Consider the following 25,458-nt stretch of genomic DNA (forward strand, 5'->3'; position numbering starts at 1 on the left):
GCCTCCCAAAAATTTCAAAAACCCCCCAAAACAAGCAATATTTAACTAGTTTTCCAAATGCTACTCCCTATGGGAGGGAGTAATCAGTCAATCCTAAAGGAAATCAACCCTGACTGTTCCCTGGAAGGCCAGATGCTGAAGCTCAAATACTTTGGCCACCAAATGAGAAGGGAGGACTCACTGGAGAAGACCCCGATGCTGGGAAAGATTGAAGGTCAAAGAAGACGGGGACGGCAAAGGATGAGGTGGTTGGACAGTGTCATAGAGGCAATGAACATGAAATTGAGCAAACTCCAGAGGACGGCAGAAAAGAGCAGGGCCTGGCGTGATGCAATCCCTGGGGTCGCAAAGAGTCCGACTCAACTGTGCAATCGAACAACAACAACAGGAGGGAGTTCCCTCGGTTAGGAGCTTTTCTCTACCTTAAGGAGTCTCTAGGGCTGCAGTCACACACATTAAATAGTTCACTTTCAATCTGTGAACTGGCAAAATCCAGTTGGAAAGTGCATTGTGCATGTGTGTGAGCGCAGCCAAAGTGGCTTACGATCGCCTTCCCTTCCTCTCCCTCCAACAGGCACCTTGTGAGGTAGGTGGGGCTGAGAGAGTTCTGAGACAGCTGTGACTGGCCCAGGGTCACCCAGCAGGCTTCATGTAGAAGAGTGGGGAAACCAAAACCAGTTCTCCAGAGTCCACTGCTCTTAACCACTACATCATGCTGGAAGCTAAGAATGGTTCTGGACCGTTAAAGGTACAGGTTCTCAAATGCCAGTCCTTGCTGCTCAGGTAGACTGCTCCTGCTCAGACAACGCTGAGCACAAAACTTGCTGTCTGCTGGTGACCAGTCTCACATATTTCCCATTTTCTCCTCTCCCACCGACATTCTTCAGCAGTGGAATGCGTTGCACTGTGCCAGGCCCCAGGCAAAAAGGCTACAGCCACTCAGCCTGAACTAATCCTCTGAGCAAAACAGGGTCTGGTTTCCCATCTGCCATTTTGAAACGATTCTTTATTCCATACTGAAAAAAGGGTGGGATAAAAAAAAATACAGGAAGGCACTGGGCAGTTCCATTCATCCCTAGTAGGGTTGCCAAACTCCAGGTGGCACCTGGAGAACTCCTGCGACTACAGTTGATCTCCAGATGACGAAGACCAGTTCCCCTGGAGAAAATGGCTGCTTTGGAAGTGAACTTGTCCCGGTTCCCCGGTCCTGGGGCCAGGCCACACACCCCCAGAACCCCCCAAGGCCACATTACTCACCATTAGAAGCCCCATGCCAGCCCCGGAGGGGGTCCCCGCCGACGAAAGAGATTGACAAAGACACAGGCGCAACGACGGGGGAGACATCACCAACCGCGAGGCCCCTGGGAGGGGACAGGCCAGCCGGCCAGGGCTGTGACAAAGAGCGAGGGGCTTGGAAGGGCGATAAGCTAAGAATGGTTCTGGACCGTTAAAGGTACAGGTTCTCAAATGCCAGTCCTTGCTGCTCAGGTAGACTGCTCCTGCTCAGACAACGCTGAGCACAAAACTTGCTGTCTGCTGGTGACCAGTCTCACATATTTCCCATTTTCTCCTCTCCCACCGACATTCTTCAGCAGTGGAATGCGTTGCACTGTGCCAGGCCCCAGGCAAAAAGGCTACAGCCACTCAGCCTGAACTAATCCTCTGAGCAAAACAGGGTCTGGTTTCCCATCTGCCATTTTGAAACGATTCTTTATTCCATACTGAAAAAAGGGTGGGATAAAAAAAAATACAGGAAGGCACTGGGCAGTTCCATTCATCCCTAGTAGGGTTGCCAAACTCCAGGTGGCACCTGGAGAACTCCTGCGACTACAGTTGATCTCCAGATGACGAAGACCAGTTCCCCTGGAGAAAATGGCTGCTTTGGAAGTGAACTTGTCCCGGTTCCCCGGTCCTGGGGCCAGGCCACACACCCCCAGAACCCCCCAAGGCCACATTACTCACCATTAGAAGCCCCATGCCAGCCCCGGAGGGGGTCCCCGCCGACGAAAGAGATTGACAAAGACACAGGCGCAACGACGGGGGAGACATCACCAACCGCGAGGCCCCTGGGAGGGGACAGGCCAGCCGGCCAGGGCTGTGACAAAGAGCGAGGGGCTTGGAAGGGCGATGTCAGAGAGAGGAGATGACCCGGCAGACGGCGAGATACACGGCTTCGGCGGGTTCGCGTCTCAGCGTTGTTTCCAATGTGAGAACCCCACCCAAGGCACCGGGAGAGCATCCTGCAATATGAAGGGGGGGCGGGGCCTGCACGAGGTGAAGGCGCCCGGGGCTGGGAGGCGTTGCTGGGAGTGGGGAGAGGGATAAAAGGAAAGTGGAGGCAAGGGCTGAGGAGGATGCACAGCTGAGACTGGGAAAGAGAACGTGGTACACAGCGCAAGAGAGAAGGAAACCACAACTGTCCCAACGCTCCTGAGAGGACCGAGGGTCAAGGCTGTGCCGGCAGAGGGGCCTGAGAGGTGAAGTCGACCTTGCCCCCCGACTGCCTGAGACCCTCTTTCGCCTCACTTTAACCCCGAGTCAGTTCCAGCGCCTTTAACCCCGAGTCAGTTCCAGCGACGCTCCCGCTCGCCGGTTCTCCCTTCAGCCACGGCCACCGGTGGCGGAACCCCGGAAAAGAGGACAGAGCCTCTGGCATTGTACCCTTTTGAGGTCCCTCCCCTCCTCAAAGCCCACCCTCCCAGGCTCCACCCCCCAATCCCCAGTGCATTCCCCAAGTGAAAAGACACTGCCCCTTTCCTATGGCACCCCAATAAAATACCCAGAACATTAATGGACTTCGGAGAAATGGTATAGTCCTGTGTGTTTCCACTGAGATTCCCATCACACATCATCAAGGTATTGCTACAAGGGCAGCAAATGGTTACAGGAGGGATTGTCTGGGGGATACGCATTTTGAGCCTCAAAAATCTGTTACACACCTGGCAACTTCACGTGCCATGGTGTGCGCATGTGTGTAAAGCGCCCTCGAGATGCAGCCAACTTAGAGACTCTGGCAAGGGGCTTTCAAGGCAAGTGAGGAGCAGAGGTGGTTTGCCATGGCCTTCCGCTGCACAGTCTCCCTTGGTGGTCTCCCTTCCAAGTACCAACCCTGCTTTGGGCCATACCATGCTACCGCTCCCTTCCCAAAGTTTTGTTAAGGGCCAAACAAATGACTTGAGTGACATCTGGTGCACAGCAAGCAATACTAGAAGGCTGGTTGTAAAATGACCCAACATCACCATCGTTTCCCCGAAAGTTATACATGTCCCTGCATAGTCCATTGTGTCTGATCTTAGAAAACTGTGTGCATACTGGGGCAAAGGATGTGGACAGTGATATCATAAAGAACTCAAGGGAGTTCTTCAGCCTCAGTGCAAGCCCAGCTTTATCTCATCTGTGCCGTTTGTGAGACAAGATTGTGTGTGAGAGAGAGCGAGAGAGAGAGGTGCCAGGGAGTCACTTTCAGCTTATGGCAACCCTACGAATTAATGACCCTAACCCTATCATCATCAGCCTTGCTCAAGTCTTACAAACAGAGGGCCTTTGTGGCTTCCTTGATTGAGTCAGTCCATCTCAAGTAGGGTCTTCCTCTTGAGCGCAAAGGAAGTGAAGGTCTCGTGGAAACCGCAAATGGCAGGAGAAGCAGCTGGCCAGGGCTGAAGAACCCACTCCAAGTCGCTCTTGCCTCTGACCTCCACAAGCTTCCTTCTTCCAACGTGCCAGGGAAAGACTCATCCATCTCTACATCCATCCTCCAAGTTGTTTATTTTTGAAAGGAAACTGTCTTTTAAAAATTGTAAAACTCCTCCAGGGACTGAGGGAAGAGGCAGTGCTGCAAAGCCACAGAGGAGGAGGAGGAGGAGGAGGACAGTTGGTTTTAGACCCTGCTCTTCACTACCCGAGGAGTCTCAAAGCAGCTTCCCTTCCTCTCCCCACAACAGACACCCTCTGAGGCAGGTGGGGCTGAGGGAGTTCTGAGAGAACAGTGACTGGCCCAAGACCACCCAGCTGGCTTCATGTGGAGGAGGCATGGGGAACCAAACCCGGTTCTCCAGGTTAGAGTCCGCCACTCTTAACCACCACACCACACTGGCTTGACAGAGCCAGCTCCTGAAGGAGGGTCCCTTCCAGAGCCAAGCCACCTGAGGCCCTGCTGGGGGAGAGCACAGGGGTACCCTGACGCCCAGCCAGTGGTGCCATGACAGGCATCCCCTCTGGGACCTGTCAGACTCCCATCACATCAACGAAGTACACACTTGTAGGAAAGGTTTTACTTTATTTTGAAGCGATAGGTGCATAACAGGGTCACTGTTCAGAATGAGGCATAAGCATGGATCCCCATAGATTATAGGAAATTCAAAAAGCTGAGGCCCAATTGCGGATCTTCCCCCACGCGCCATTGAGCCTGGGAAGCAACGCTCCTACTTAATCATAACATACTGCTTCTCATGGATAATGCCATGAGATCACCCAAGCTACTACCCGCCAGCAACCACCTGTGGCCTTGAGAGATATGGACGTTCCTGCAACTAGGCAATTAAGCGCATAAACAGACATACATGGGAAAGTGAAAGCAAACAAGCACATACCCATAGCATAGAGGCACCTCGGAGCATACACAGAGGATAGGGAAACATAGGAGCATACACAGAGAACAGGGACACATATTGGCAGCTTGCTGACAGCTACCCCCATGAGGGTCTCAACCAAGCCAGCCAGCAACAAGTGACCCAGGAAGAGTGATAGGCGCTCCTTGCCTGGAATGACAAAATGCCTCAGACTGGCCCTACCCCAAAGAGCCTGCTTAAACTCACTGAGCCATAAGATGGCCCTTCTTCCAGAGACGTGCAACAATGGGCCAGCCTGCAGAAGGGAATCATTCCTGAGGAGGGGCTGTGGCTTAGTGGTTGAGCATCTGTTTGGCATGCAAAAAGTTCCAGGTTCAATCCCTGGCATCTCCAGTGAAAAAGACTGGTCAGTAACTAATGAGAAAGACCACTGCCTGAGACATTGGAGAGCAGCTGCAAGTCTGAGTAGACAATACTGACCTCAATGGACCTTATATTCAGGGGAAGACGAAAAAGGAGGAGGAGAGGAGGAGGAGCTGGATTTATACCTTGCCCTTTATTCGGAGTCTCAAAGCGGCTTACAATCTCCTTTCCCTTCCCCTCCCCACAACAGACACCCTGTGAGGCAGGTGGGGCTGAGAGAGCTCTTTCTAGAACTGCCCTTGAGAGAACAGCTCTGAAAGTACTTATGACTGACCCAAGGTCACACCAGCAGCTGCATGTGGAGGAGTGGGGAATCAAACCCGGTTCTCCCAGACTAGAATCTGCGTTCCTAACCACTACATCAAACTGGCTCTCCAGATTCATGGATTTCTTAGACAAATGTAAAAAAAATATGAGATTCTCTCATTTCAGTGGGAAGTATGTCCCTCCCTTTGCTTTCTCTGCTATAGCAGCCGCCTTCCCTTATCTCATCACAGGCGACCTGATATTGAGCTCAGCTTCTTCTCTCTCCATGAACTAGTCACTAAGTAAAGTTTTCCAGCTTCCAAGTTGTCTAGTGATTGTCTGCTTTCCAGCTGACTTACTGCTTCCAGGACAATGAAGAGAAACACCATCCATTTGTTCCAAGGGGGCCACTTAGCATTGCCTCCGCTTGCTGGCTGGGGGGGCACCTGATTCAATGGGGCTGAAATCATTCCACACAGTTTCCCTTTGTTCCGTATTCCAGTAAGTGTTAAACTTGGACTTGGTCTAGCAGTGGCTTGTGCCAAAGTCAGAATGCCGTTTCTGTTCTATCAGGACAAGGTAGGTGTTTTCATCCTATTGTTGGCCACATTATTTAAGTACACAAAATAGTAGTGACTTGCAGCTATCCATCCCATATGGCTGCCTCTCTCATTTGTCATTAATGGCAAAGGCAAGTGAACTGTATGGATCTGGAACATGCACTGCCTCATGGGAACTGTAGTTTTACCCTCCTTCTACACACTGTATGTCCCGACTGCACAGACTCATAGAGAGGATGAACAGCAAGGGGGCAAACCCTATGGTCATTTTAGTGGCCTGATTATGACTGTGGGTGAGACATGCCTTCACTTGCAATTGAGAAAGGTCCATATGAAGAAGAAGAAGAGAAGAGATTGGATTTATACCCCGCCCTTCAGTACCCAAAGGTGTCTCAGAGCAGCTTACAAACTCCGGCCCCTGCCACACGGGGGAAGGGGGGGAAGCACAGGCAAAGTGCGGCTTTCAAAAGCCGCACCAAAAGAGACACACGGCAGCGAGATCACATAGATCCCCTGAGCCGCCGCGCAGTGCCTCCCCGGCACAATCAGATGCCGGGGGAGGGGAAGCCACCGAAGGAAGAGCACGGCAGTCGAACTGCGCATGTGTGCGCATGCGCAGCTCGGCCGGGAGCCTGGATTTGTCCGGACGACGGGTGCACCGGTGATCCCACGGCCGTGCTTGATGTGGCGTTCCAGGTAAGTCCTCCTCTGTAGGTGGTTCTTTTTTGCAGTGGGTTTTCCGGCTTTAGGGACGGATCGGGGACGGGTGCGCGCTGCTTCCCAGATGTTGCGGTGAGATCATGCCCATTTGCTGCACCCCCGATCTCTCCCTCTCCCGGGCCAAAACCTTCCGTGTGACCGGGGCCTCCTTTCCCTTCCCATCCCCACAACAGACACCTAGTGAGGCAGGTGGGGCTGAGAAAGCTCTTGACAGAAATGGCTATTTTTCAAGAACAGCTCTTATCAGAACTACAGCTTGCCCAAGGTCATCCGGCCAGGTGCAAGTGGAGGAGTGAAGAATCAAACCCGGTTCCCCCAGATGAGAGTCCGCACACTTAACCACTACACCAAACTGGCTCTCTATATGCCAACTGCAGAGGTGCAAAAGCTGCCACAAGGATACCTGTGTAGCTTATTTATCAAGGCATACCTTGTAGCTTATTTCATATTTAGAAAATGCAGGTGCCACCTCTCCAGAGACCTGCTCAAGGCAGTTCAGAAAGTAAACATAAGAACATAAGAGAAGCCAATGTTGGATCAGGCCAATGGCCCATCCAGTCCAACACTGTCACACAGTGGCCAAAAATACCAGGTGCCATCAGGAGGTCCAGCAGTGGGGCCAGGACATTAGAAGCCCTCCCACTGTTGCCCCCCCCCAAGCCCCAAGAATACAGTGCATCACCTGCCCCAGCATGTGAGTTCCTATCTATACCTTGTGGCTCATAGCCACTGATGGACCTCTGCTCCATAAATGTAACTGGCAAGCTGGACAGTGTGAGAGGAGGCAGTTCTTTCAAGTCCTCCCCTGGCCCAAGGCATTTAGGGCCTTAAAAATAAGACTCTTTGAATTGTGCCAGAAACAGATGGGCAGCCAATGCCAATCTTCCAGCACAAGGGGCCGTACAATTCCTGTATTCGCCACTGAAAAGTACTGGGTTCGCCGCATGGAGGACTTGGACGACGACATGCGGTTGCACACGTTTATTGAGTACTTAACAACAGAACAACAATGGCCCTGCAAGGCCAACTATATACACCCCTGTCCCCGGGCCTCCCACTCCATTGGAGGGTTTGAATTTCCCGCCACGGAGCCCATTGGTCAGCTAGGGTGGGGAACTAGGATCCGAGGTCCTATTGTCCTGAGGAGCCAAGCTCCAGTCTCTCTTGCGGGTGCCTTGTGGCGGACCGCATACATAACACCCCTCCCCCCATAGTTCAGACACAATCTGGGTGATATAGTCTTTCAAATAAGCAGGGGGTTTGCGCTCTCGTGTAGAGCGCCTGGGGCCCGGCGAAAGAGCCGGTGTGTGGGTCGGTGTGGAGCTCCCCTGGTCCGGTAGTCCTGGGGGGCACGGCTGTTGCGGCTGCTGCTGCTGCGGCGCCAGTGGCTGCGGTGGCGGCTGCGTTTCTTCTGGGAATGGCCCCTCTTCCTTGCTCGGGGCTTCCGCTGTGCGATTGGGGTCTTGTGGGGCCGCCTCCTCCCTGCTTGTGTCCTCTGGGTTGGGCGACGGGGGGGTGTTCATTTCCCCCATGGCCAGCCGCCGTCGGGGCTGGTCGATGTGTCTTTCCAGTGGCCTTCCATCGTTCGTCGTTACCTCGTAGGAGGCCGGGCCCTTTACCTTGGTGACGCGGCCCTCCAACCATGGGGCCCCGTTTCCGTAGTTCCGGAAGTAGACGGTGTCTCCTGGAGAGAATCCCCGAGGGGCCTCCCGCTGTTCTACCGCCCTCCTGGTATCCGGTGCTCGGTCTGGGTGCAGGCGGTCGAGCAGCGTCGTTAGCCGGCGGCCCATCAGGAGCTCCGCCGGGCTGTGGCCGGTGCTGGGATTGGGGGTCGTCCTCTGGGTTAAGAGAAAGCGGTCCAAGCGGAACTCCCAATCCCCTTCCGTGATCCTGCTTAGGGCCTCCTTGGCCGTTCGCACGATACGCTCTGCCTTTCCATTGGTAGCGGGGTGGAACGGCGCCGATCGGATGTGCCGGATCAGGTTTTTCCGGCGGAATTCCTGGAACTCCCCCGACGTGAAGGCGATCCCGTTGTCGGAAACGATGGTGTCCGGCAAGCCATGTATGGCGAAAATCCAGTGGAGGGAGCAGATCACCGCCTTGGTCGAGGTGGTGGAGACGGGGCTGATCTCCAGCCACTTGTAGGCCCTGGAATGGTCCGGCGAAATACACATGTGCCCGGGACCAGGGCTTGCGGGTCGACTCCCATGCTTGCGTTGGCGCCCTCGGTGGGTTGGGCCGGACCTCCTGGCAGGGGCGACATCTCTGGACCCAGGACTCAATCTCCACGTCTATCCCTGGCCACCACACATAGCTCTGAGCCAGAGCCTTCATCCTCACGATCCCCGGGTGGGCCTCGTGGAGGGCTTCCAGGACGCGCGGTCTCAGGGCGCTGGGGACCACCACCCGGTCCCCCCACAGGAGGCACCCCTTCAGCGCTGACAGCTCGTCTTTCCGGATACTGAAGGGTGCGAATTCGGCTCCCGGGGATGATGCAGGCCACCCCCTCACCACCCAGCCCAAGACACGGGCGAGGAGGGGTTCGCGGGATGTCTTGGCAGCGATGTTGGTGGTGTGCAGGGGGGGCTCTGGGAGGTCTTCGATGCTCAGGACGCTGACCGCCGGGGCCGGGGCCGGCTCCACCACAGGCAGTGGCAGCCGGCTCAGGGTGTCTGCGTGGCCCATAGCCTTTCCCGGCCTGTGCTCTAACCGGTACTGATAGCCGGCCAGGAAGAGGGACCACTGGAGCACTCGTGGCGACATCACTTGGGGCGTCCTCTTGTCGGGTGCCAGCAGTCCCAGGAGGGGCTTGTGATCAGTGGCAATCGTGAAGGGGTGGCCGTTAACAAAATTATGAATTTTTTTACTCCCGCCACGATCGCCAATCCCTCGCGGTCGATCTGCGCATAGTTGCGCTCCGCCGCTGTCAGGGTCCGGGAGTAGTAGGCCACGGGTACCTCGCGGCCGTCGGGTAGGACATGCCCCAGCACGGCGCCGACTCCATATGGGGATGCGTCGCATGCCAGTACCACCGGGAGGGATTCGTCGAAGTGTGCCAGCACGTCATTGGAGATCAGGAGCGCCTTTACTCCCTTGAATGCTGCCGCCTCCCTCGGGCCCCAGGTCCACTTAGCCGGTGTAAGGGCTCCGCCACCGCCGCCTTGTGGGGTAAGAAGGCGTGGTAAAAGTTTAAGAGCCCGAGGAATGCCTGCAGTTCGGCTTTGCACATGGGGGCGGGGGCTTCCACGATGGCCTTAACTTTGTCTTTGCGGGGTGCAGGCCTGTCGCATCGACCCGGAACCCCAAAAAGTCCACTTCTGGCACCCCGAGGAGGCATTTTTCACGCTTCACCTTGAGGCTGGCCGAGTCGAAACGCTGTAGGACGGCGCGGAGGCGTGAGGCGAAGTCGTCGGGGGACGCCGCGGCGATCAGGACGTTGTCGAAAAACGGCGTCACTCCAGGGATCCCTTTTAAGAGAGAGTCCATGAGTTGCTGGAAAATCCCTGGCGCCACGCTCACCCCGAATTGCAATCTTTTCACCCGGAACGCCCCCCTGTGGGTGACTATAGTCTGTGCCGTGGCGGTGGCCTCGTCGACCGGCAGCTGCTGGTAGGCCTGAGCGAGGTCCAGCTTTCATAAGATGGACGCTCCCGCCAGTGTGGCCAGGACGTGACTCACGGCCGGGACGGGGTAGGAATGGTCGTGCAGTGCCTTATTAATTGTGCACTTGTAATCCGCGCAGATGCGGATCTCTCCATTGGGCTTCAGGGAGGTTACAATCGGGGTTTCCCAAATTGAGTGTGGGATGGGCTCCAGGACCCCCTGCGCCACCAATTTGTCCAGCTCTGCGTCTATCTTTGGCCGAATGGAGATGGGAGCCATGCGGTAACGCATGCGGATGGGGGCAACTGAGGGGTCCAATTGCAGGGAGACCGGGGGTCCCTTGTAGCATCCCAGGGCCCCATTGAACACAGCTGGGAACTCGTTGCAAATGTCATTATAGTCTCTCGGGGCACAGCTGTGTATTCCCTTGACCCCGACCGTGATGCCCAGCGGTTCAAACCAGGCCCTGCCCAGTAGGCTGACCAGGTTCCCCTCGACCACCACCAGGTCCAAAAGTCCCGAAAATCCTCTAAACTTCACCCTGAAAGTCCCCACCCCCCTGATGGGAACCGGGTTTCTTTGAAAGTCCACCAGGCTCAGGTGTGACAGGCGTAATCGGGGGGCCCCCCTAGGGCACAGCCGGCGAAGCGTTTCCACTGAAATTATGGACGCCGCTGACCCAGAGTCCACTTCCATTTGGCAGGGGGGGGCCTCTATCTGCACTGCACGGTAAGCTGGATTTTTGGGGTGCCTTCTGCATTGGGGATGCAAAGTACCTGTTGCGACGGTTGCTCCGTGAGGAGGTAGAGTTCGGATGCCTCTGCGGATGTCCTGTGTGTGGCGGCAGATGGACGGCGTGGTTGAGTCGGAGCTAGTTGCCGCCTGGTTCCTTTGGACCGGCAGACACGTGCGAGGTGTCCTTGCTTCCCGCAAGTGTGGCACGTTGCGTCGCGGAACCTGCAGGACCGGCGCTCGTGTTCCTCGCCGCAACTGGTGCATGTGGAGCGGCCGGTGGGTTGCCTGGGGCCGGTGGCTGGCGGTGTGGCGGCTGTCGGACGAGGCAGACGTCTTCTTCCTCGGAGTCCTCGGTGTCTCCGTCGGGGAGTACTTGGTGCGCTGCTGAGGTTTGGCGATGGGAGTCCTCGTGCGCGATGGCGAGTTGAAGGGCCGCCTCTAGTTTGTTGTCGGCGGTCCCTACCACTTTCTTGACCATCTTCCTCCACAGTTTGAGGTCGCTGAGGCCCCAAGCGAATGCGTGAGCAGGTTCTCCTCCACCTTGGTGAAGGAGCAGTCCATCGCCAGCTGGCGTAGGGCGGCCATGAAGGCTGCGGCCGACTCGCCCGATTTCTGCATGCGGGCCTGGAAAGCCAGCCGCCTTGCCAGCGTTGTCGGCCGCAGTGTGAGGTACCTGGTGAGGGCGTCGATGATCTCCTCGTAGGTGCATTCCAGGATGGACCGGGTCACGAGGAGACTTTTGGCGAGGCGGACCGTCGTCACTCCGCAGGAGCTCAGGAGCAGCGCCCGTCTCTTGCCGGCGTCAGTGACCTCATTGTACTCGAGGTGGCATGTCAGCTGGTCGGTCCACGAGTTCCAGAGTTCGGGTTGGGCGGGATCGAAGATCTCCAGATTCCCTCGGTAGGAGGCCATGGCGTAGCGGTAGCGCGGTGCTGCGGTTCCTTGTGGTGGTGCACGGTGCAGTGCAGCTGGTGCGTGATGCAGAGCACGGTGCTGCAGGAACGGAGCTTAGCGTGTGCTGGTGCGAGCCAGGCCAGACCCAGCAGGATCCCACCTTCGTCGCCACTGAAAAGTACTGGGTTCGCCGCATGGAGGACTCGGACGCCGACATGCGGTTGCACACGTTTATTGAGTACTTAACAACAGAACAACAACGGCCCTGCAAGGCCAACTATATACACACCCGTCCCCGGGCCTCCCACTCCATTGGAGGGCTTGAATTTCCCGCCACGGAGCCCATTGGTCAGCTGGGGGGGGGGAACTAGGATCCGAGGTCGTATTGTCCTGAGGAGCCAAGCTCCAGTCTCTCTTGCGGGCGCCTTGTGGCGGACCGCATACATAACAGCCGCCCAACAATATTACATTTTGAACAAGCTGGACCATTTTCAAAGGTAGCCCTACACATAGTGGATTACAGTAATCTAGCTTGGATATGATCAGAGCAGCGATTGCCATGCCCAGATCGCACTTTTCGAGGAATGCCCGAACACTCTGTAGAAAATCTTGTAGAAACTCCTACCAGATGCACAGGGACAAAGCTGCTCAGCACAGCATCCAGTTCAAACATTAAGGTGAGAGGCTTGATTCAGGCACAGACTAGCAGTATGATCATGGTAAATTCAAATAATAAGTGCAATTTTTTGCGTGCCACTTCACAGCATCCCATATACTAAATACAGAGACCAGTGTGGTGTAGTGGTTAAGAGCCAGAAACTCTAAACAGGAGAACTGATTTTGATTCCTCACTCCTCCAACTACTCCACATGCAGCCAGCTGGGTGAACTTGAGCCAGTCACAGTTCTCTCAGAACTTTCTCAGCCCCACCTACCTCACAAGGTGTCTGTTGTGGGGAGAGGAAGGGAACTCTTCTTCTACAGCTCTTTCTTCCTAGCAAAATTTGGTGTTCCTATGAATAATCTATTTCCCCCCTCTTTATTCTCTTCCAAATTGTTTCCAGCTTCCTGTCTTCTGTGCTTCCCACACCTCCTTCCATAGTGTATTTATTGGATTAAGTACAAAGATTTAAAAAAGCAAATCCTCTCAGAATAAATCCACAGATGTTTTTACAATAAACATACCATCAACCTGACATTAACAAAACCCATTAAAAATGACTAAATAACAATGACAATAAGAAGACAATATAAAAAAATGACAGTGGGGGAGGAAGGAGCAAAACAAGCAAAGCAGGCAGAAGGTTTTGTGTATTGGCTAAGTCAGTTTCCTAACTGAGCTATATCCTCAGGATATATGATTCCAGGGGTCATTTCCTGCAGGAGCGCACAGGAGCGGAGCTCCAGCAGTAAAGAGCCCAGGGGGCTGGCACATGCAACAAGCCCCACCCCCTGCTCCCAGCAGCCCTCAGTCAGAGCAAGAAGCAGCCAGGTACGTTGCAGAGCCCCCCCAGCCCCCTTGTCCAAAACAGTCCAGTGGCACCTCTAATACCAAGTCTTATTCAGGTACAAGCTCTCCCTCCTCTGCGAGGACAGATATACACTCCCCACCCCCGATAGCTAGCAATCCAAAACAGTACAGTGGAGCCTGAGCGGTGGGTGTTGCCTTCTGATACACTTCCGGTGATGTCAGGGTGTGTGACATATGCAAATAAGTTATGCTAATGAATTATGCTAATGAGCGCCTGCACCTCTTTTTCTATGAAATGACCCCTGTATGATTCTATTCTCTTTTCTATGATTCTGTTTTATCTTGCTCCGGATTGCACGGGAGTCGTTACCGGCTAAATATTAGGAGAAACTTCCTAACTGTAAGAGTGGTTGAGCAGTGGAACAGTCTGCCTCGGGAGGTGGTGGATGCTCCTTTGCTGGATGTTTTCAAGCGGAGGCTGGACGACCATCTTTCGGGTATGTTGTAGGGCTATCTTTTGGCTATGTGCCTGCAGAGTGCAGGGGGTGGGACTAGATGACCTGCAAGGTCCCTTCCCACTCTAACGTTCTATGATTCTATGATTTTTGAAGAGCTGTGTCTATACCATGGAAGCGCAGAAAAGAGTCAGAGTTAGATGTTCAGTGCAATGTGCCTCATTTTAAAAAGTTTCCAGCTCTTATAGCCTGGAAGATCAACTTGAAAAAGCAGATTTGGATACTACCCAAGGTGTGTGGGGTGTCCACCAAAGCTACATCGCCACCTCCCCTTTGCTTGTTGATGAGCAGTTCCTCCTCTGATCCCAGCCCACTTCGCTGGCTGCCACTTTAGGACAGGCCTGGCATTTTATTTTTCTACATTTTACCAGGGAAGAGAAAAGAAGGAGAGGGCATGAAGCAGCTGCCTAAAGTGTGTTGGGCAGGGGGACTGTGCAGATAATTATTATGGATCCAACTCAAAGTACTACAGTCATTTCCAACATTTGGCAACCATAGGAAACCTTCTTGTGCGGTCTCCGTGGAGTGTGTTTTCAGTTCCCCAGGAAGGAAGAAGGGCTCAGGCCTGTAGCTACAGTGGGCCATTTGGGGGCCTGGCCCCCTGACTTCCTGCCCAGCCCCCCAACTTCCTTTCAGCCCAGCCCCCCCCACTCTCTGGCAAGATGCAGCAGCCACCACGAACTCCCCCTGTGCTGCCACTTCTCCTTGCTTTCCCCCTACACTGCATTTCTCTCTGGGGCCATGAGTTTCCTTTAATTAATTTAGCCAGTACCTTAGTACCCCCCGAAGAATTAAAATGCCCCCCAACTTAGAAATTCCTGGCTACGGGCCTGGAAGGGCTGCAAGGATAGAGTGAGTCAGCAGATGTTTGCCTGAGACGGACATCATCCCACCAGAACAGCTGACAGATATTACCAGTGAATAGGTCCGTCCGAACTGGCACTTCTACACCCAGTGCTTCCAACTTTCCCCCGATCATTGTACCGCCTCAGACTATGGGATGGGTTTCTGATTCTGTATTGTGCATGAGCTCTTTCCTTATCTGGGGCAAGGACAAAGTTTTGCTTGCACCTATTGGCAGGACAGCAGACCAAGCTGCTCAGATGGGGGAGGGGAGGGGCCCAGCCCCCAGACACATGTACCCACAATAGACAGTGCGTCTGCCCTGCCGCGGATCACAGAGGCAACTGCTTTTCTGGCATTAGCTTGTATGCACAGCAGACTGTGAAGACAGGGAAGGACAGAGGCAGGGGGCTGAGGCGCCACCCCCTTCCCAAACATAAACACAGACAGCCAACCAGATGAGATGTGAAAGATCCGGAGATGAGAAAGGATCCTGCTATTCAGTACCATCCGAGGGAGCAGTGAGGAAGATTTTTGAGGTAAATAAATAGTCGGTCTGTAAGAAATTCTTCCATGTGGCTAAAAGTAAAATAGGTATTACTGGGTTTCTATTCTGCAGCTGTGCTAATGCCGTTCTTGGCCTGACAGGCTTCCTGTCTTCTTTGCCGTTCTTCTGTGACTGGAGATATTGAGGACTGAACCTAGAACCAAATACGGAAGCTAGAACAGATGTCCAGCATGTGTTCTGCCACTGAACTAGACCTCTGACTTAAGGCAAAGCCATCATCATCACAAAAGCAGGATGGTCCCTTGCTTTGATCCTGTAATCATTCTTCTGTAACATTTTCTTGTTGGAAATACACAGATCTGAGAATCATGAATTCCATTTGACTTCGCCAGAAGGTGTTCATGATCCTGCTTTCCCATCTATTATTGTTCTTCTGGTTTCATATCTCTATAATTAACCTTCTGCTTTGGCTTCAAATGAACCGCCAGTCTCAAAGCAAAACACAGCTGAAATTGACATGTTTAGTCTGAATTTGGTTTAATCCATAAAAACCCAACAAACACCACATCAATCAGAATCAGACGTTTCTGGAAGCTCTTCAGGTTCACTGAACAAGTTCATGAACTTTATGAATATTTTGTTATATGCCCAGCTCTTTCCACAGATAAAGCTGACGCGAACTGTTCACTTGGGGAGCATAATTATTTGAATATGAAGACAACCGACCCCCTTCCAGCTAATGTGGTCACTTTCCATGTTAGTTAGAGCTCCAGTCCATTCCAAACTCATGTGTTCCCCAAGCTGTGTGATAAACCATTCAAAGCCATTCAGAAACTGCTTGATAGTGCCAATGTGGTCTTAATATCATATAGAAGTTTGCTTCTTATGAGTTTATTGATGTTCAGAATGCTCCTCCAAAATTTTACTTGACATATTTTTTAAAAGTCTTTTGACTTTCAAAAAATTTCAGATGTTTTCTCTGAAAAGACCCCCCCCAGTTTTGTTTTGTTTTGTTTTTTTAAAAAAAATTGGCTTCCAGCAAATGTTTAGTGGAAACGTTAGGAGTACGGTCCAATGAAGATCCAACTTGCACATCTAAGTCCTGTTTATTTCGGTGGAGGAGAATTAGCCTGCAATCTTAAGAGCATATTCATGGGAGTAAACCCTGCTGAATAAAATTAAACTTACTTCTGACTAGCTTTGTTTAGGATTATCTCTCACTGAAGCCAATGAAACCCAAAAGTGCTGGGGTCAAGTGACCCTAGCAGAAGCGCTTTTTGTAGAGGAAACAGAAGCAAGAGAGACAGACAAATATAATATGTAATGGGTAGGGATGGGCACAAACCAGGTCATGAACTAAAACTCATGACAAGTTTTGGCCGGTTTGTGGTTCATGAAGTTAAGTTCGTAGCCGGTCAACTAGCATAAACTTTCAAGCTCCTCGTGGAGGTTCATGCCAGTTCATGAATGGATAGATTTACAGGCAGACTGTCTCCGCTCAATCTAAATGTTTACAGAACTTCAAAACAATGGGGGTCGGAACTTGGAGGACATGTAGAGGAGCGTCTAGGGGAGGTCTCCTGCAACTTTGATGTCTCTAGTTTGCACAGGATACATACTCTGCACTCTTGAACCTCCTGAACCCTCACCTGTCAAAATAACCACCAGCCAATCTTCTACCCAGTCATGAACCTCACGAACCAAACTAGTTCATTTGATCCCTAAAAGTTTATGACAGTTCATGGTTCGCAAACTGGGTATGCCACAAACCATGAATTAAACCACATTTTCACGGTTCGTGCCCATCCCTAATATAAGGGTATGGTGTTTTAGATTACAAACTGCTCAGTGCATGACTCCATTATGTCCTACCTGCCTTCCAACTGTTCCAGTCTCCAGAAGAAAAGCCCTATTTTCCCTCTGCTGTGGAAGGAAACGAACCCCTTTTGTGGCAGATGTTTCACCCTGGAGTTAGGCTAATAATTTCAAAGCCATTCCTTTAATTATTGTCATTTTGCCTGCAAATGACAGATCAAGCAAAAGTCCAAAACAAGCATCTAAGTTAGTGCTTTCCTAACACTCTCTCTATAGTTCCGTGATTTACTGTTACATAGAGTTCGTAGTGATGCTAAAAAAATTGCTAATTGTTTAAATCTAGAAATTTTTACTGAGGCACACAAATAAACTGGCATAAAATGTAATCTTTTAAATAAATTTGCTGATTATTTCCCTGCTGAAACTGAACTTACCCTCCCAAAGCCTAAACGTTAAATGCAAATTAGACATTTTTAGTATTGGCTCATGTTTTTCTCCCAGCCCACTCACGCTGGAAAAGGCAGACAGAGCTGCAGTCAAAAGATGGAGCTGCTAAGGGCTAGAAGGATGGAGGGCCGGAGATGAACATTTTTATAACTAGAACGATTATCTTCCACTCTGCGTGTGCTTTTGAAAAAGATACCTTTGGTGCTGGATATATTCCGGGGAGGAGTGTCTCTGAATCTGCCTGTGCTGCCTTGTCCCTCACTAAGGGACACATCCATGTGCTCAGCTTGCTTTTCCTGGCCCTATCTCCTTTGGGCTGAGGGTTGCCAACCTCCAGGTGGCGCCTGGAGATCTCCTGCTATTATGATCGATCTCCTGATAACCCAGATCATCCCCCGGAGAAAAAGGCCACTTTGGAGGGTGGACTCTGTGGCATTATATCCTTCTGAGCTCCCTCCCCTCCTCAGGATCTACCCCCAAAATCTCCAGGTATTTCCCAACCCAGAGCTGGCAAACCCGTCTTGGGCTGTGGGCTACAGTCCTGGCTTTGACAGAGGTGAAGTCATCCTTCTGGCTCCTTCTTTTACTGACACCTGATTCTGCTGGCACATGGGCATTAAAGAAGGGGGTCTGGGACTGGAAAACTTGAAGACCACTCATGGAAGATCCCATGGCGAGAGGAGGGGAAATTCTGAGATAAATCTACAGATGGCCAGTGGGATATCCTTCCATGTAAATGCAAGCAAATTAGATATTACTGGGTTTCTGTTTTACACCTGTGCAAATACCATTACTGGCCTACAGCGCGTGACATTATTCTGTGACAACGTATTATTTCCTGGTATTCCAAAGAATTCATGCAATTTGACTTCATCACAATGAAGTCATTAAAGAAGCTTGAGAACGAAGGAATCTCAGGTCTAGAGAAGCAGGGACATGATGTATCTATAAATATGCAGTGGTTTTGTACTGAATTCATATTTCAACATACAGTTCATCATCCATGTTTTAATCCATTGTTTTAAAATAAACATATCTGCTTAGATATATTATGTTGATATTTGGCTCAATAAAAATTGCTTATGGGAGTCCATAAGAAGAAATACATTCTCAGGGAGCTATTCCTTGCATTGCAGGAGTGAATCAAGTTACAACTGATGAGAAAAAAGAAACAGAACTTCAGTTATTCTAACTGGAACTAAGGTTGCCAGATCTGGGTTAGAAAATACCTGGAGATTTGGGGCACGAAACTTGGAGAGGGAGGGGGTTGGGGAGGGGAGGGACCTCAACATGGTACGATGCCATAGAACCCACCCTCCAAAGCAGCCATTTTTCCCCGGGGGAACTAATCTTTGTAGTCTGGAGATCAGCTGCAAAAGCAGGAGATCTCCAGGTCCCACCTGGAGGCTGGCAACCCTAGTTGTGCACACAATGCGACTAGCTGCCACAGGAGCAGATGTTATACGTCCATGACTCTGGGACAGGCCAAAAGGCAAACGGTCGTAGCTGTTTGTACTCGATTCTAGGTTAAGGAATCTCTTACCTACTCGGAGCTCTTGTCCGAAGACTGTCTTCTCTCCCAGCGCTGAGCAGTTCCACCTGCCATATCGGAACTGGTACTGGCATTCATTGATTCCCATCTGGGCCCCTTCTCCGATCACTATGATGGCATCAGGACGGCTCTGGCAGATCGCTCGCTGCCGAGGAGCCAACCCGGGGATTTTGTTGCAAATGATGTTTGCTCCTAAAGCCACCACAGACGACAAAGCTCTGCAGAGAAGCAGGAAAGAAGCGTTAGAGCTAATGGAGGCCATTAATTCCATTTCCTTGATAGCATACCATGCTGGACAAGGCAACGGGCCACAAGCAAAAGGGTTGGAAGGAGGGCCTGTAATTACAGACACTTATCCCAACCTCTTTGGTCTGGCAATTGGGCTGGAAACCTTGCATGACTTTCGGTAATGCCCGGTTTCACTCGGCCCAGAGTCACCACATGTGCAATCCCTTTTACAGAAGGCTGGCACGTCTGGCCTCTGTCTACCATCAAACCAGGAAGTGAGGGAACAAACATTAAAGGTTTTTTGGGGGGGATTTTGGAGATAATGGTCAAAGTCTACGTTGAGTTAAAGGAAGATTAACTCCACCTTGACGGAGAACGCTTTCAAGCCAGGACATCCCCTTCTAGTTTTAAACCACAAGGTTAAAAAAGAGAGAGAGCAGAGAATGGCCATTTGACCGACATTTGCAGTCATTATTCTACACATGAGTTGCTGAATGATTAATAGGAGCCGGGGAGCATGCATGTTGGAGTCAGGTTGGGGTTTTTTTCAGTTCTGGGAAATGGTTTGGAACATTTCTCAAAAAAATACCTTAAACACGCAGAGCGTGTAAAAGGCACATTTTGCCATCGCTGGAATGGAAGCGTTTGTAATTTTTTGTCCAAGCTTTTGCATACAGCTCAACAATGAACAAATTGGAGGTTGCAGTCCAGGTCAAAAACTTGGGAGCCTTGTTGTTGGCTGCAGTGGGATCTGGGCCACACCTTCACACAACCACACGAATCAGACCATCAGTCCATCAATGTCAGTATTGTCTACTCATACTGGCAGCAGCTCTCCAAGGTCTCAGGCAGAGGTCTTTCACATCACCTGCCACCAGATCTTCTCACTGGAGAGGCCGGGGATTGAACCTGGGACCTTCTGCATACCAAGCAGATGCTCTACCACTGAGCCACAGACTCTCATGTCTTCCCTTTATAGGCCCTTGAGATTGTAGGTCTGAACCCAAAGGAACCCTGGCCAGGGCAGAGCTCACTCGTTTGCCTGAAGCCACCAGAAAGTTCATGGCGTAGATGAGGGTCTGAAATGGGGACTTCTACTAGGGTTGCCAACTCCAGGTCTGGAAATACCAGGAGATTTTAGGGTGGGGCCTGGGAGAGTGGGGTTTAGGGAGAGGGTAAAGCCATGCAGGCCACCTCCCCAAGCAGCCATTTTCTCCAGAAGAAGTTGAATAAATGTTTTAAATAAATAAGTGATGTATGTATGGACAAGCTGAAATGTGTCCAGAGGAGGGCAACGAAGATGGTGAGGAGGGGTATGGAGACCAAGTCCTAGAAAGAATGGTTTTGAAGAAGCTGGGTGTGTTTAGCCTGGAGAGGAGACGACTGAGAGATGACATGATAACCATCTTCAAGTGCTTGAAGGGCTGTCATATAGAGGATGGTGCGGAGTTGTTTTCTGTTGCCCCAGAAGGTCGGACCAGGACCAACAGGTTGAAATGAAATCAGAAGAGTTTTTGGCTAAACATTAGGAAGAACTTCCTGACAGTTAGAGCAGTTCCTCAGTGGAACAGGCGTTGTGAGCAGGCGATTTGGCTACTGCCTAAATTAGTTTGCTCTGGAGCCATCCTTCCTGAGCGAAGACAAAAATGTGTGAGCCAGAGGCTAAAAAACTGTGAGCTAGCTCACACTAACTCATCTTAGAGGGAACACTAGACTGGGGGTGGGGGGGAGGTATTTGTGAATTCCCTGCATTGTGCAGGGGGCTGGACTAGATGACCCTGAAGGTCCTTTCTGACTCTATGATCCTATGATTCTGTGTCATCTGGAGATCAGCTGTATTTCTGGGAGATCTCCAGCCCCCCACCACCACCTGGACAATGGCAACCCAAGACTCCTCCGGTTCATAGGTCAGCCTCTAACCTAGAGCTAGCTTGCTGTCCCAGATAACGCCTCCAGCTCTGATCCCTGGGCATAATTTCAGAGATTAGCAGGAAAATAAATGTTAATCTTTGATAACAATCAGATCGGATTCCAAAGCATTACTGCAATGCCTGCCTAGGTGACTAACTTAGTACAAAAATAATATTTGCCCATCGACTCTCTTAACAATGAATGCCAACGGAGCACACTTCAAGATGTCTCATGCACTAAACCGCAGTGGAATGCAGAGATTCAGGCAAGGCAGAGCCCTGAGAGATGTGCTGCAGCAGGGGAGGCAGCCGTCATTCAAACAGAGCTGGGGCTTGGCTTTTGTTTGGCCCAGTAATGCTACGTTCAGTTTGCTCAAGATGCAAATGGTTAAAAAAAAAAATAGAAGCACAAAGGCTTTCCCAAGATGTGAGCTCAACCACCTGACTTTAGACAACCGCAGCTCTCTTTGTTTCTGGTCATAATTCATGGTAACATCTTGCTCCTTAGAGCGTGGGCAAGATGGTCGGTCTGCTCCCATGATCACCAGCAGCCTGCTGGGGGGGGGAGCTCCTGGTATGGGGGCGGGGGATCATCATGAATACACTGTCCATTCCCCCACTCCACAGGGCACTGCTGCTGACTGGCCTGTCCCTATCCCTCTGGGCAGCAGGCTTCTCAAAGGCATTGGCGGTGGCAGCCATGTGGGTAAGCAACAGAGCGGCAATGGCATCTATGAGCTGCTCTCTCTCTGCTGCTTGCTCGCCTGGCTTTTCTTCCTGGATGTGGTGATTCCTAGAAGCCACAATGATGTGTCTGAGTTTGCAGATGGCATCCCAGGGTTCTGACCCAAATCAGCCCCTGTGCACCTGGGAACTGACTTCCCAGCATGGAACTCCAGGCATGCATCTGATCCAAAGTCCTTAAGGGGGCCACACATTCACCATGTGGACTTTGTGAATCAGCCCACACTAGAATGGTGTAGATCACCCAACAGGTTGACCAAGGAAGTTTCTGTCTCATAAATCCTGACTGAAAAGGATCGAGGCCATCAGTTCCTTCCACTCTTGTATGACTGTGCTTAGAAACGGCAGATCGGAAAGGCATTCAGCCATCATAATAGTAAATCCTTTCTTTGCAAGAATGGATGAGGCAAAAGCAAACTTTGGCCAAGGGAATCAGGGCCCTGCTGAGTACAGCAGATTAGTGTGAGGCCTTGACAATTGGAGAGACTGCCAAAATTCTCCTTATCAAAGGTTTTTTCCCCTGGATTATATAAACGCATCACCAGATATTGCACTGTCTCCATCATTTACAACCATACTATCTTGGTGGACAATCCAATCCCATTGCAAGTGACTTCTGTAGTGCGATATCCAGGGACATGTGGATGTTCAATTTTAGTGTTCCAAATTACTTGAAGAAGCTTCTGAACTGGAACTGGTGCACTAGGAATTCTCAGCTGTTTTCTTTTTTTTAATTTCCCAGATTCTTTACAGAATGTGGTGTACACGCAGTTATGTCAGTGCACATGGTGCATTGGTAAAACACTGCATGACAGCAATCCATGTGATCACAACTGACTGCATCAAGATTATTTTGTGGTGTTTTGCTAATGCTCAGAGTCAGCAGTACATGTGTGCATCGGTAAAACACTCCACAGAAAGAATCCTGAAGCAAACATTATGCATTATAAGTGCTTTTTTTTTGGGGGGGGGGTAGTGCATAGTAAAGCACACAGGGAAATGGTTATAGATAATCTCCTGCAGTTGAGAAGGAATGAAACAAACGACAAAAGACAACTTCCAGAGCAATAAAGGAATAAACTAATGCAGAGAGAATGTTTTATATATGTTTTAAATCCTAACAATTGTACTCTTAAAATTGTTTTAACTGAAATGTCCTGGTTATGTTCCAAATTAAATAAACTGACATATTAATGCAGAGAGAAGGCTTCTGCCCTCTACCCCATGCTCATATCTAGGCACCTTTATATTCACAGTCCACCTGTCTGTCATGTGGAGATTGTAAAGTGTAGATTGGCCCTAAATGAAACTTAATCTTGATAAAACAGCAGTGATGTGAGCCAGAACGAAATCCAGTGTGGCCCTGGGCATACAGCCTGTTCCAGATGGGGTTATGCTTGCCTTAAGGACACAAAAGCAATACAGATGAATGCCTCACAATCCATGAAGACGAAGGAGGCAGGAGAGTGAGGGGAAATGCCTTTTCGAGCTGAGGCTGGTTCACCAGCTGCAGTCATTCCTGAAGACAGCAAATCTAGTCAAAGACACACGTGCCCTGATAACATCCCAACTAGGCTACTGCAATGTACCGTGTTTGGGGCTGCCCTTGAAGATGGTTCAGAAACTTAAACTAGTTCAAAGCACTGTTATCCAAAATTCTTACTGGAACCAGTTTGCCAACCTCCAGGTGAGGCCTGGAGTTCTCCTGGAAAAACAACTGATTTCCAGACTACAGAGATCAGTTCCCCTGAAGAAAATGGCAGCTTTGGAAGGGGAACTCTATCGCATCACATCCATGTTTTGCCTTCTTTCTCCCCAAGTACTGCCCCCAAATCTCCAAGAACATCCCAAGACAAAGTTGGCAACCTATTCTGTTACAGTTACACTGGCTTCCAACTTACTTCCATGCCCAATTCAAAAAACTGGCTTTGACCTTTAAAGCCCATTTAGGGTTCACTCACAGTACCTGGAGAGCCAGTTTGTTTGTAGTGGTTAAGAGTGGTGGACTCTAATCTGGAGAACTGGGTTTGATTCCTCACTCCTCCACATGAAGCCTGCTGGGTGACCTTAGGCCAGTCACAGTGCTCTCAGAGATGTTCTCTCAAGAGTAATTCTCTCAGAGCTCTCTCAGCCCCACCTAACTCACAGGGTGTCTGTTGTGAGGAGAGGAAGGGAAGGAGGTTGTAAGTTGCTCTGAGACTCTGAATAAAGGGCAGGGTATAAATCCAACTCTTCTTCTTCTTCTTCTTCTTCTTCTTCTTCTTCTTCTTCTCCCCCCTTTTCCTCCTCCAGGACATTTTCCTCCCATATCAATCTTCTCAAGCCCCCATATCAATGAAAGCATCTTGCCTGTGAGATAAAGTAAAATTGTCCAGGATTCCTGGTAGAACTTTCTTTCCTAGTGTGCCTATGCTTCTTACACCCTTCAAAGTCCACTGAAGTCAGCCCCATTCAGGACGGCACTGAAATTGCCTTAACTTACTTTAACTTGGCTGCATGCCTGTGGTGAGCTGCCTTGGGAACCCCAGACACGCTCCCAACGTTCGTATTAAATGAGTCAACAGTTTCTTGATTTGGAAATTGATATCAGATACAGATATAAAAATCTGCAGTATTCCATCTTTTTTTTAATTAAAAAAAGCGTTCCAGAAAAAGTCACCTTTTTCATCTCCCCGCTGCACAACCTTCTTTCCGATCCACCCTCCAGCTCCATTTTTAGCTCCTAAATCATTGCTGCAATTTACGGCCAGCAGAAATGCTGAGTCATGAGGCCGAGGTTTGGATAATTCTGTATTAAATAAATATGCCCGGCAGAATTTCAGGCTTCTTCTTAAGCTGTTCCTTGTGGGCTTCCTCATTTCATTTGTCACACATTCTAACAGGATCCGTTGCACTTTTGGGTCTTGGCAGACTGCACTACGTCTGTACTAGAATTTGAGAGTGTTTTTCTTTGTAACAGCTAAGAACAGATTAACATGCTATATTTTTGGCACTGCTGTTCGTTTAATTTTTTTTATGGTGCAATATCCTTGGTGGGTTTTTTTTTAATCACAGGAAACCCTGAATGCCATGGCATGGCATGTGACCCCATTGCACTGCAAAAACACTCCAGCCCATGCTCTTCAGGGTTGAATGTGTATGGCCATGCTCTGTGACTCAATAGGAATGAGTAGCTGATAAAGGCTGCTCAGTTCTCCAAGGAGTGACTTCTGCCTCACAAGCTTCGCTCCTGGCAATCAGGAATCACTCAAGTCAAAACTAATTAAAATCAGTGGGTTTAGAGTGGGTAACACTGCATAGGATGGGACTGTTATTAGGCTGTGATCACATACACTAAATAATCCACTTTCAATCCACTTTCAATCCATTTTCTAACTGGATTTTTGCCAGTTCACACAGTAAAATCCAGTGCACTGAAAAGTGGATTGAAAGTGGATTATTTAGTGTGTGTGAGTGCAGCCTTGGCCTGTGATCGCACACACTAAATAATCCACTTTCAATCCACTTTCGTACGTGTCAATTTCATACCATGTGCTGCGTGGCCACATTTTGCCCCACAGCTTTGCCTGATTCCCCCCGCGTCTACTCAATCCTGTTTTTAAGATGAGCCTTCCTGTAAAATGGACAGCTGAAGAACATATGCTCTACCAATTCAACCTCGCTTAAAAGGCATGGGC

General features: G+C 50.5%; 1 protein-coding gene across 1 annotated transcript in view; it reads right to left on the reverse strand.

Annotated features, from left to right (window-relative positions):
- The window catches only part of WNT7B (wingless-type MMTV integration site family member 7B), a 131,553-nt gene that overhangs the window by 27,157 nt on the left and 78,938 nt on the right, over positions 1-25,458 (reverse strand). Inside the window, exon 2 of the mRNA XM_015416353.1 lies at positions 18,891-19,117. Within this exon, the coding sequence (XP_015271839.1) occupies positions 18,891-19,117 (227 nt within the window). The remainder of the gene's footprint in view (positions 1-18,890; positions 19,118-25,458) is intronic.

The sequence above is a fragment of the Gekko japonicus genome, unplaced genomic scaffold (genome assembly GCF_001447785.1).
Source record: "Gekko japonicus isolate JY-2015 unplaced genomic scaffold, Gekko_japonicus_V1.1 scaffold1109, whole genome shotgun sequence".
NCBI lineage: Eukaryota > Metazoa > Chordata > Lepidosauria > Squamata > Gekkonidae > Gekko > Gekko japonicus.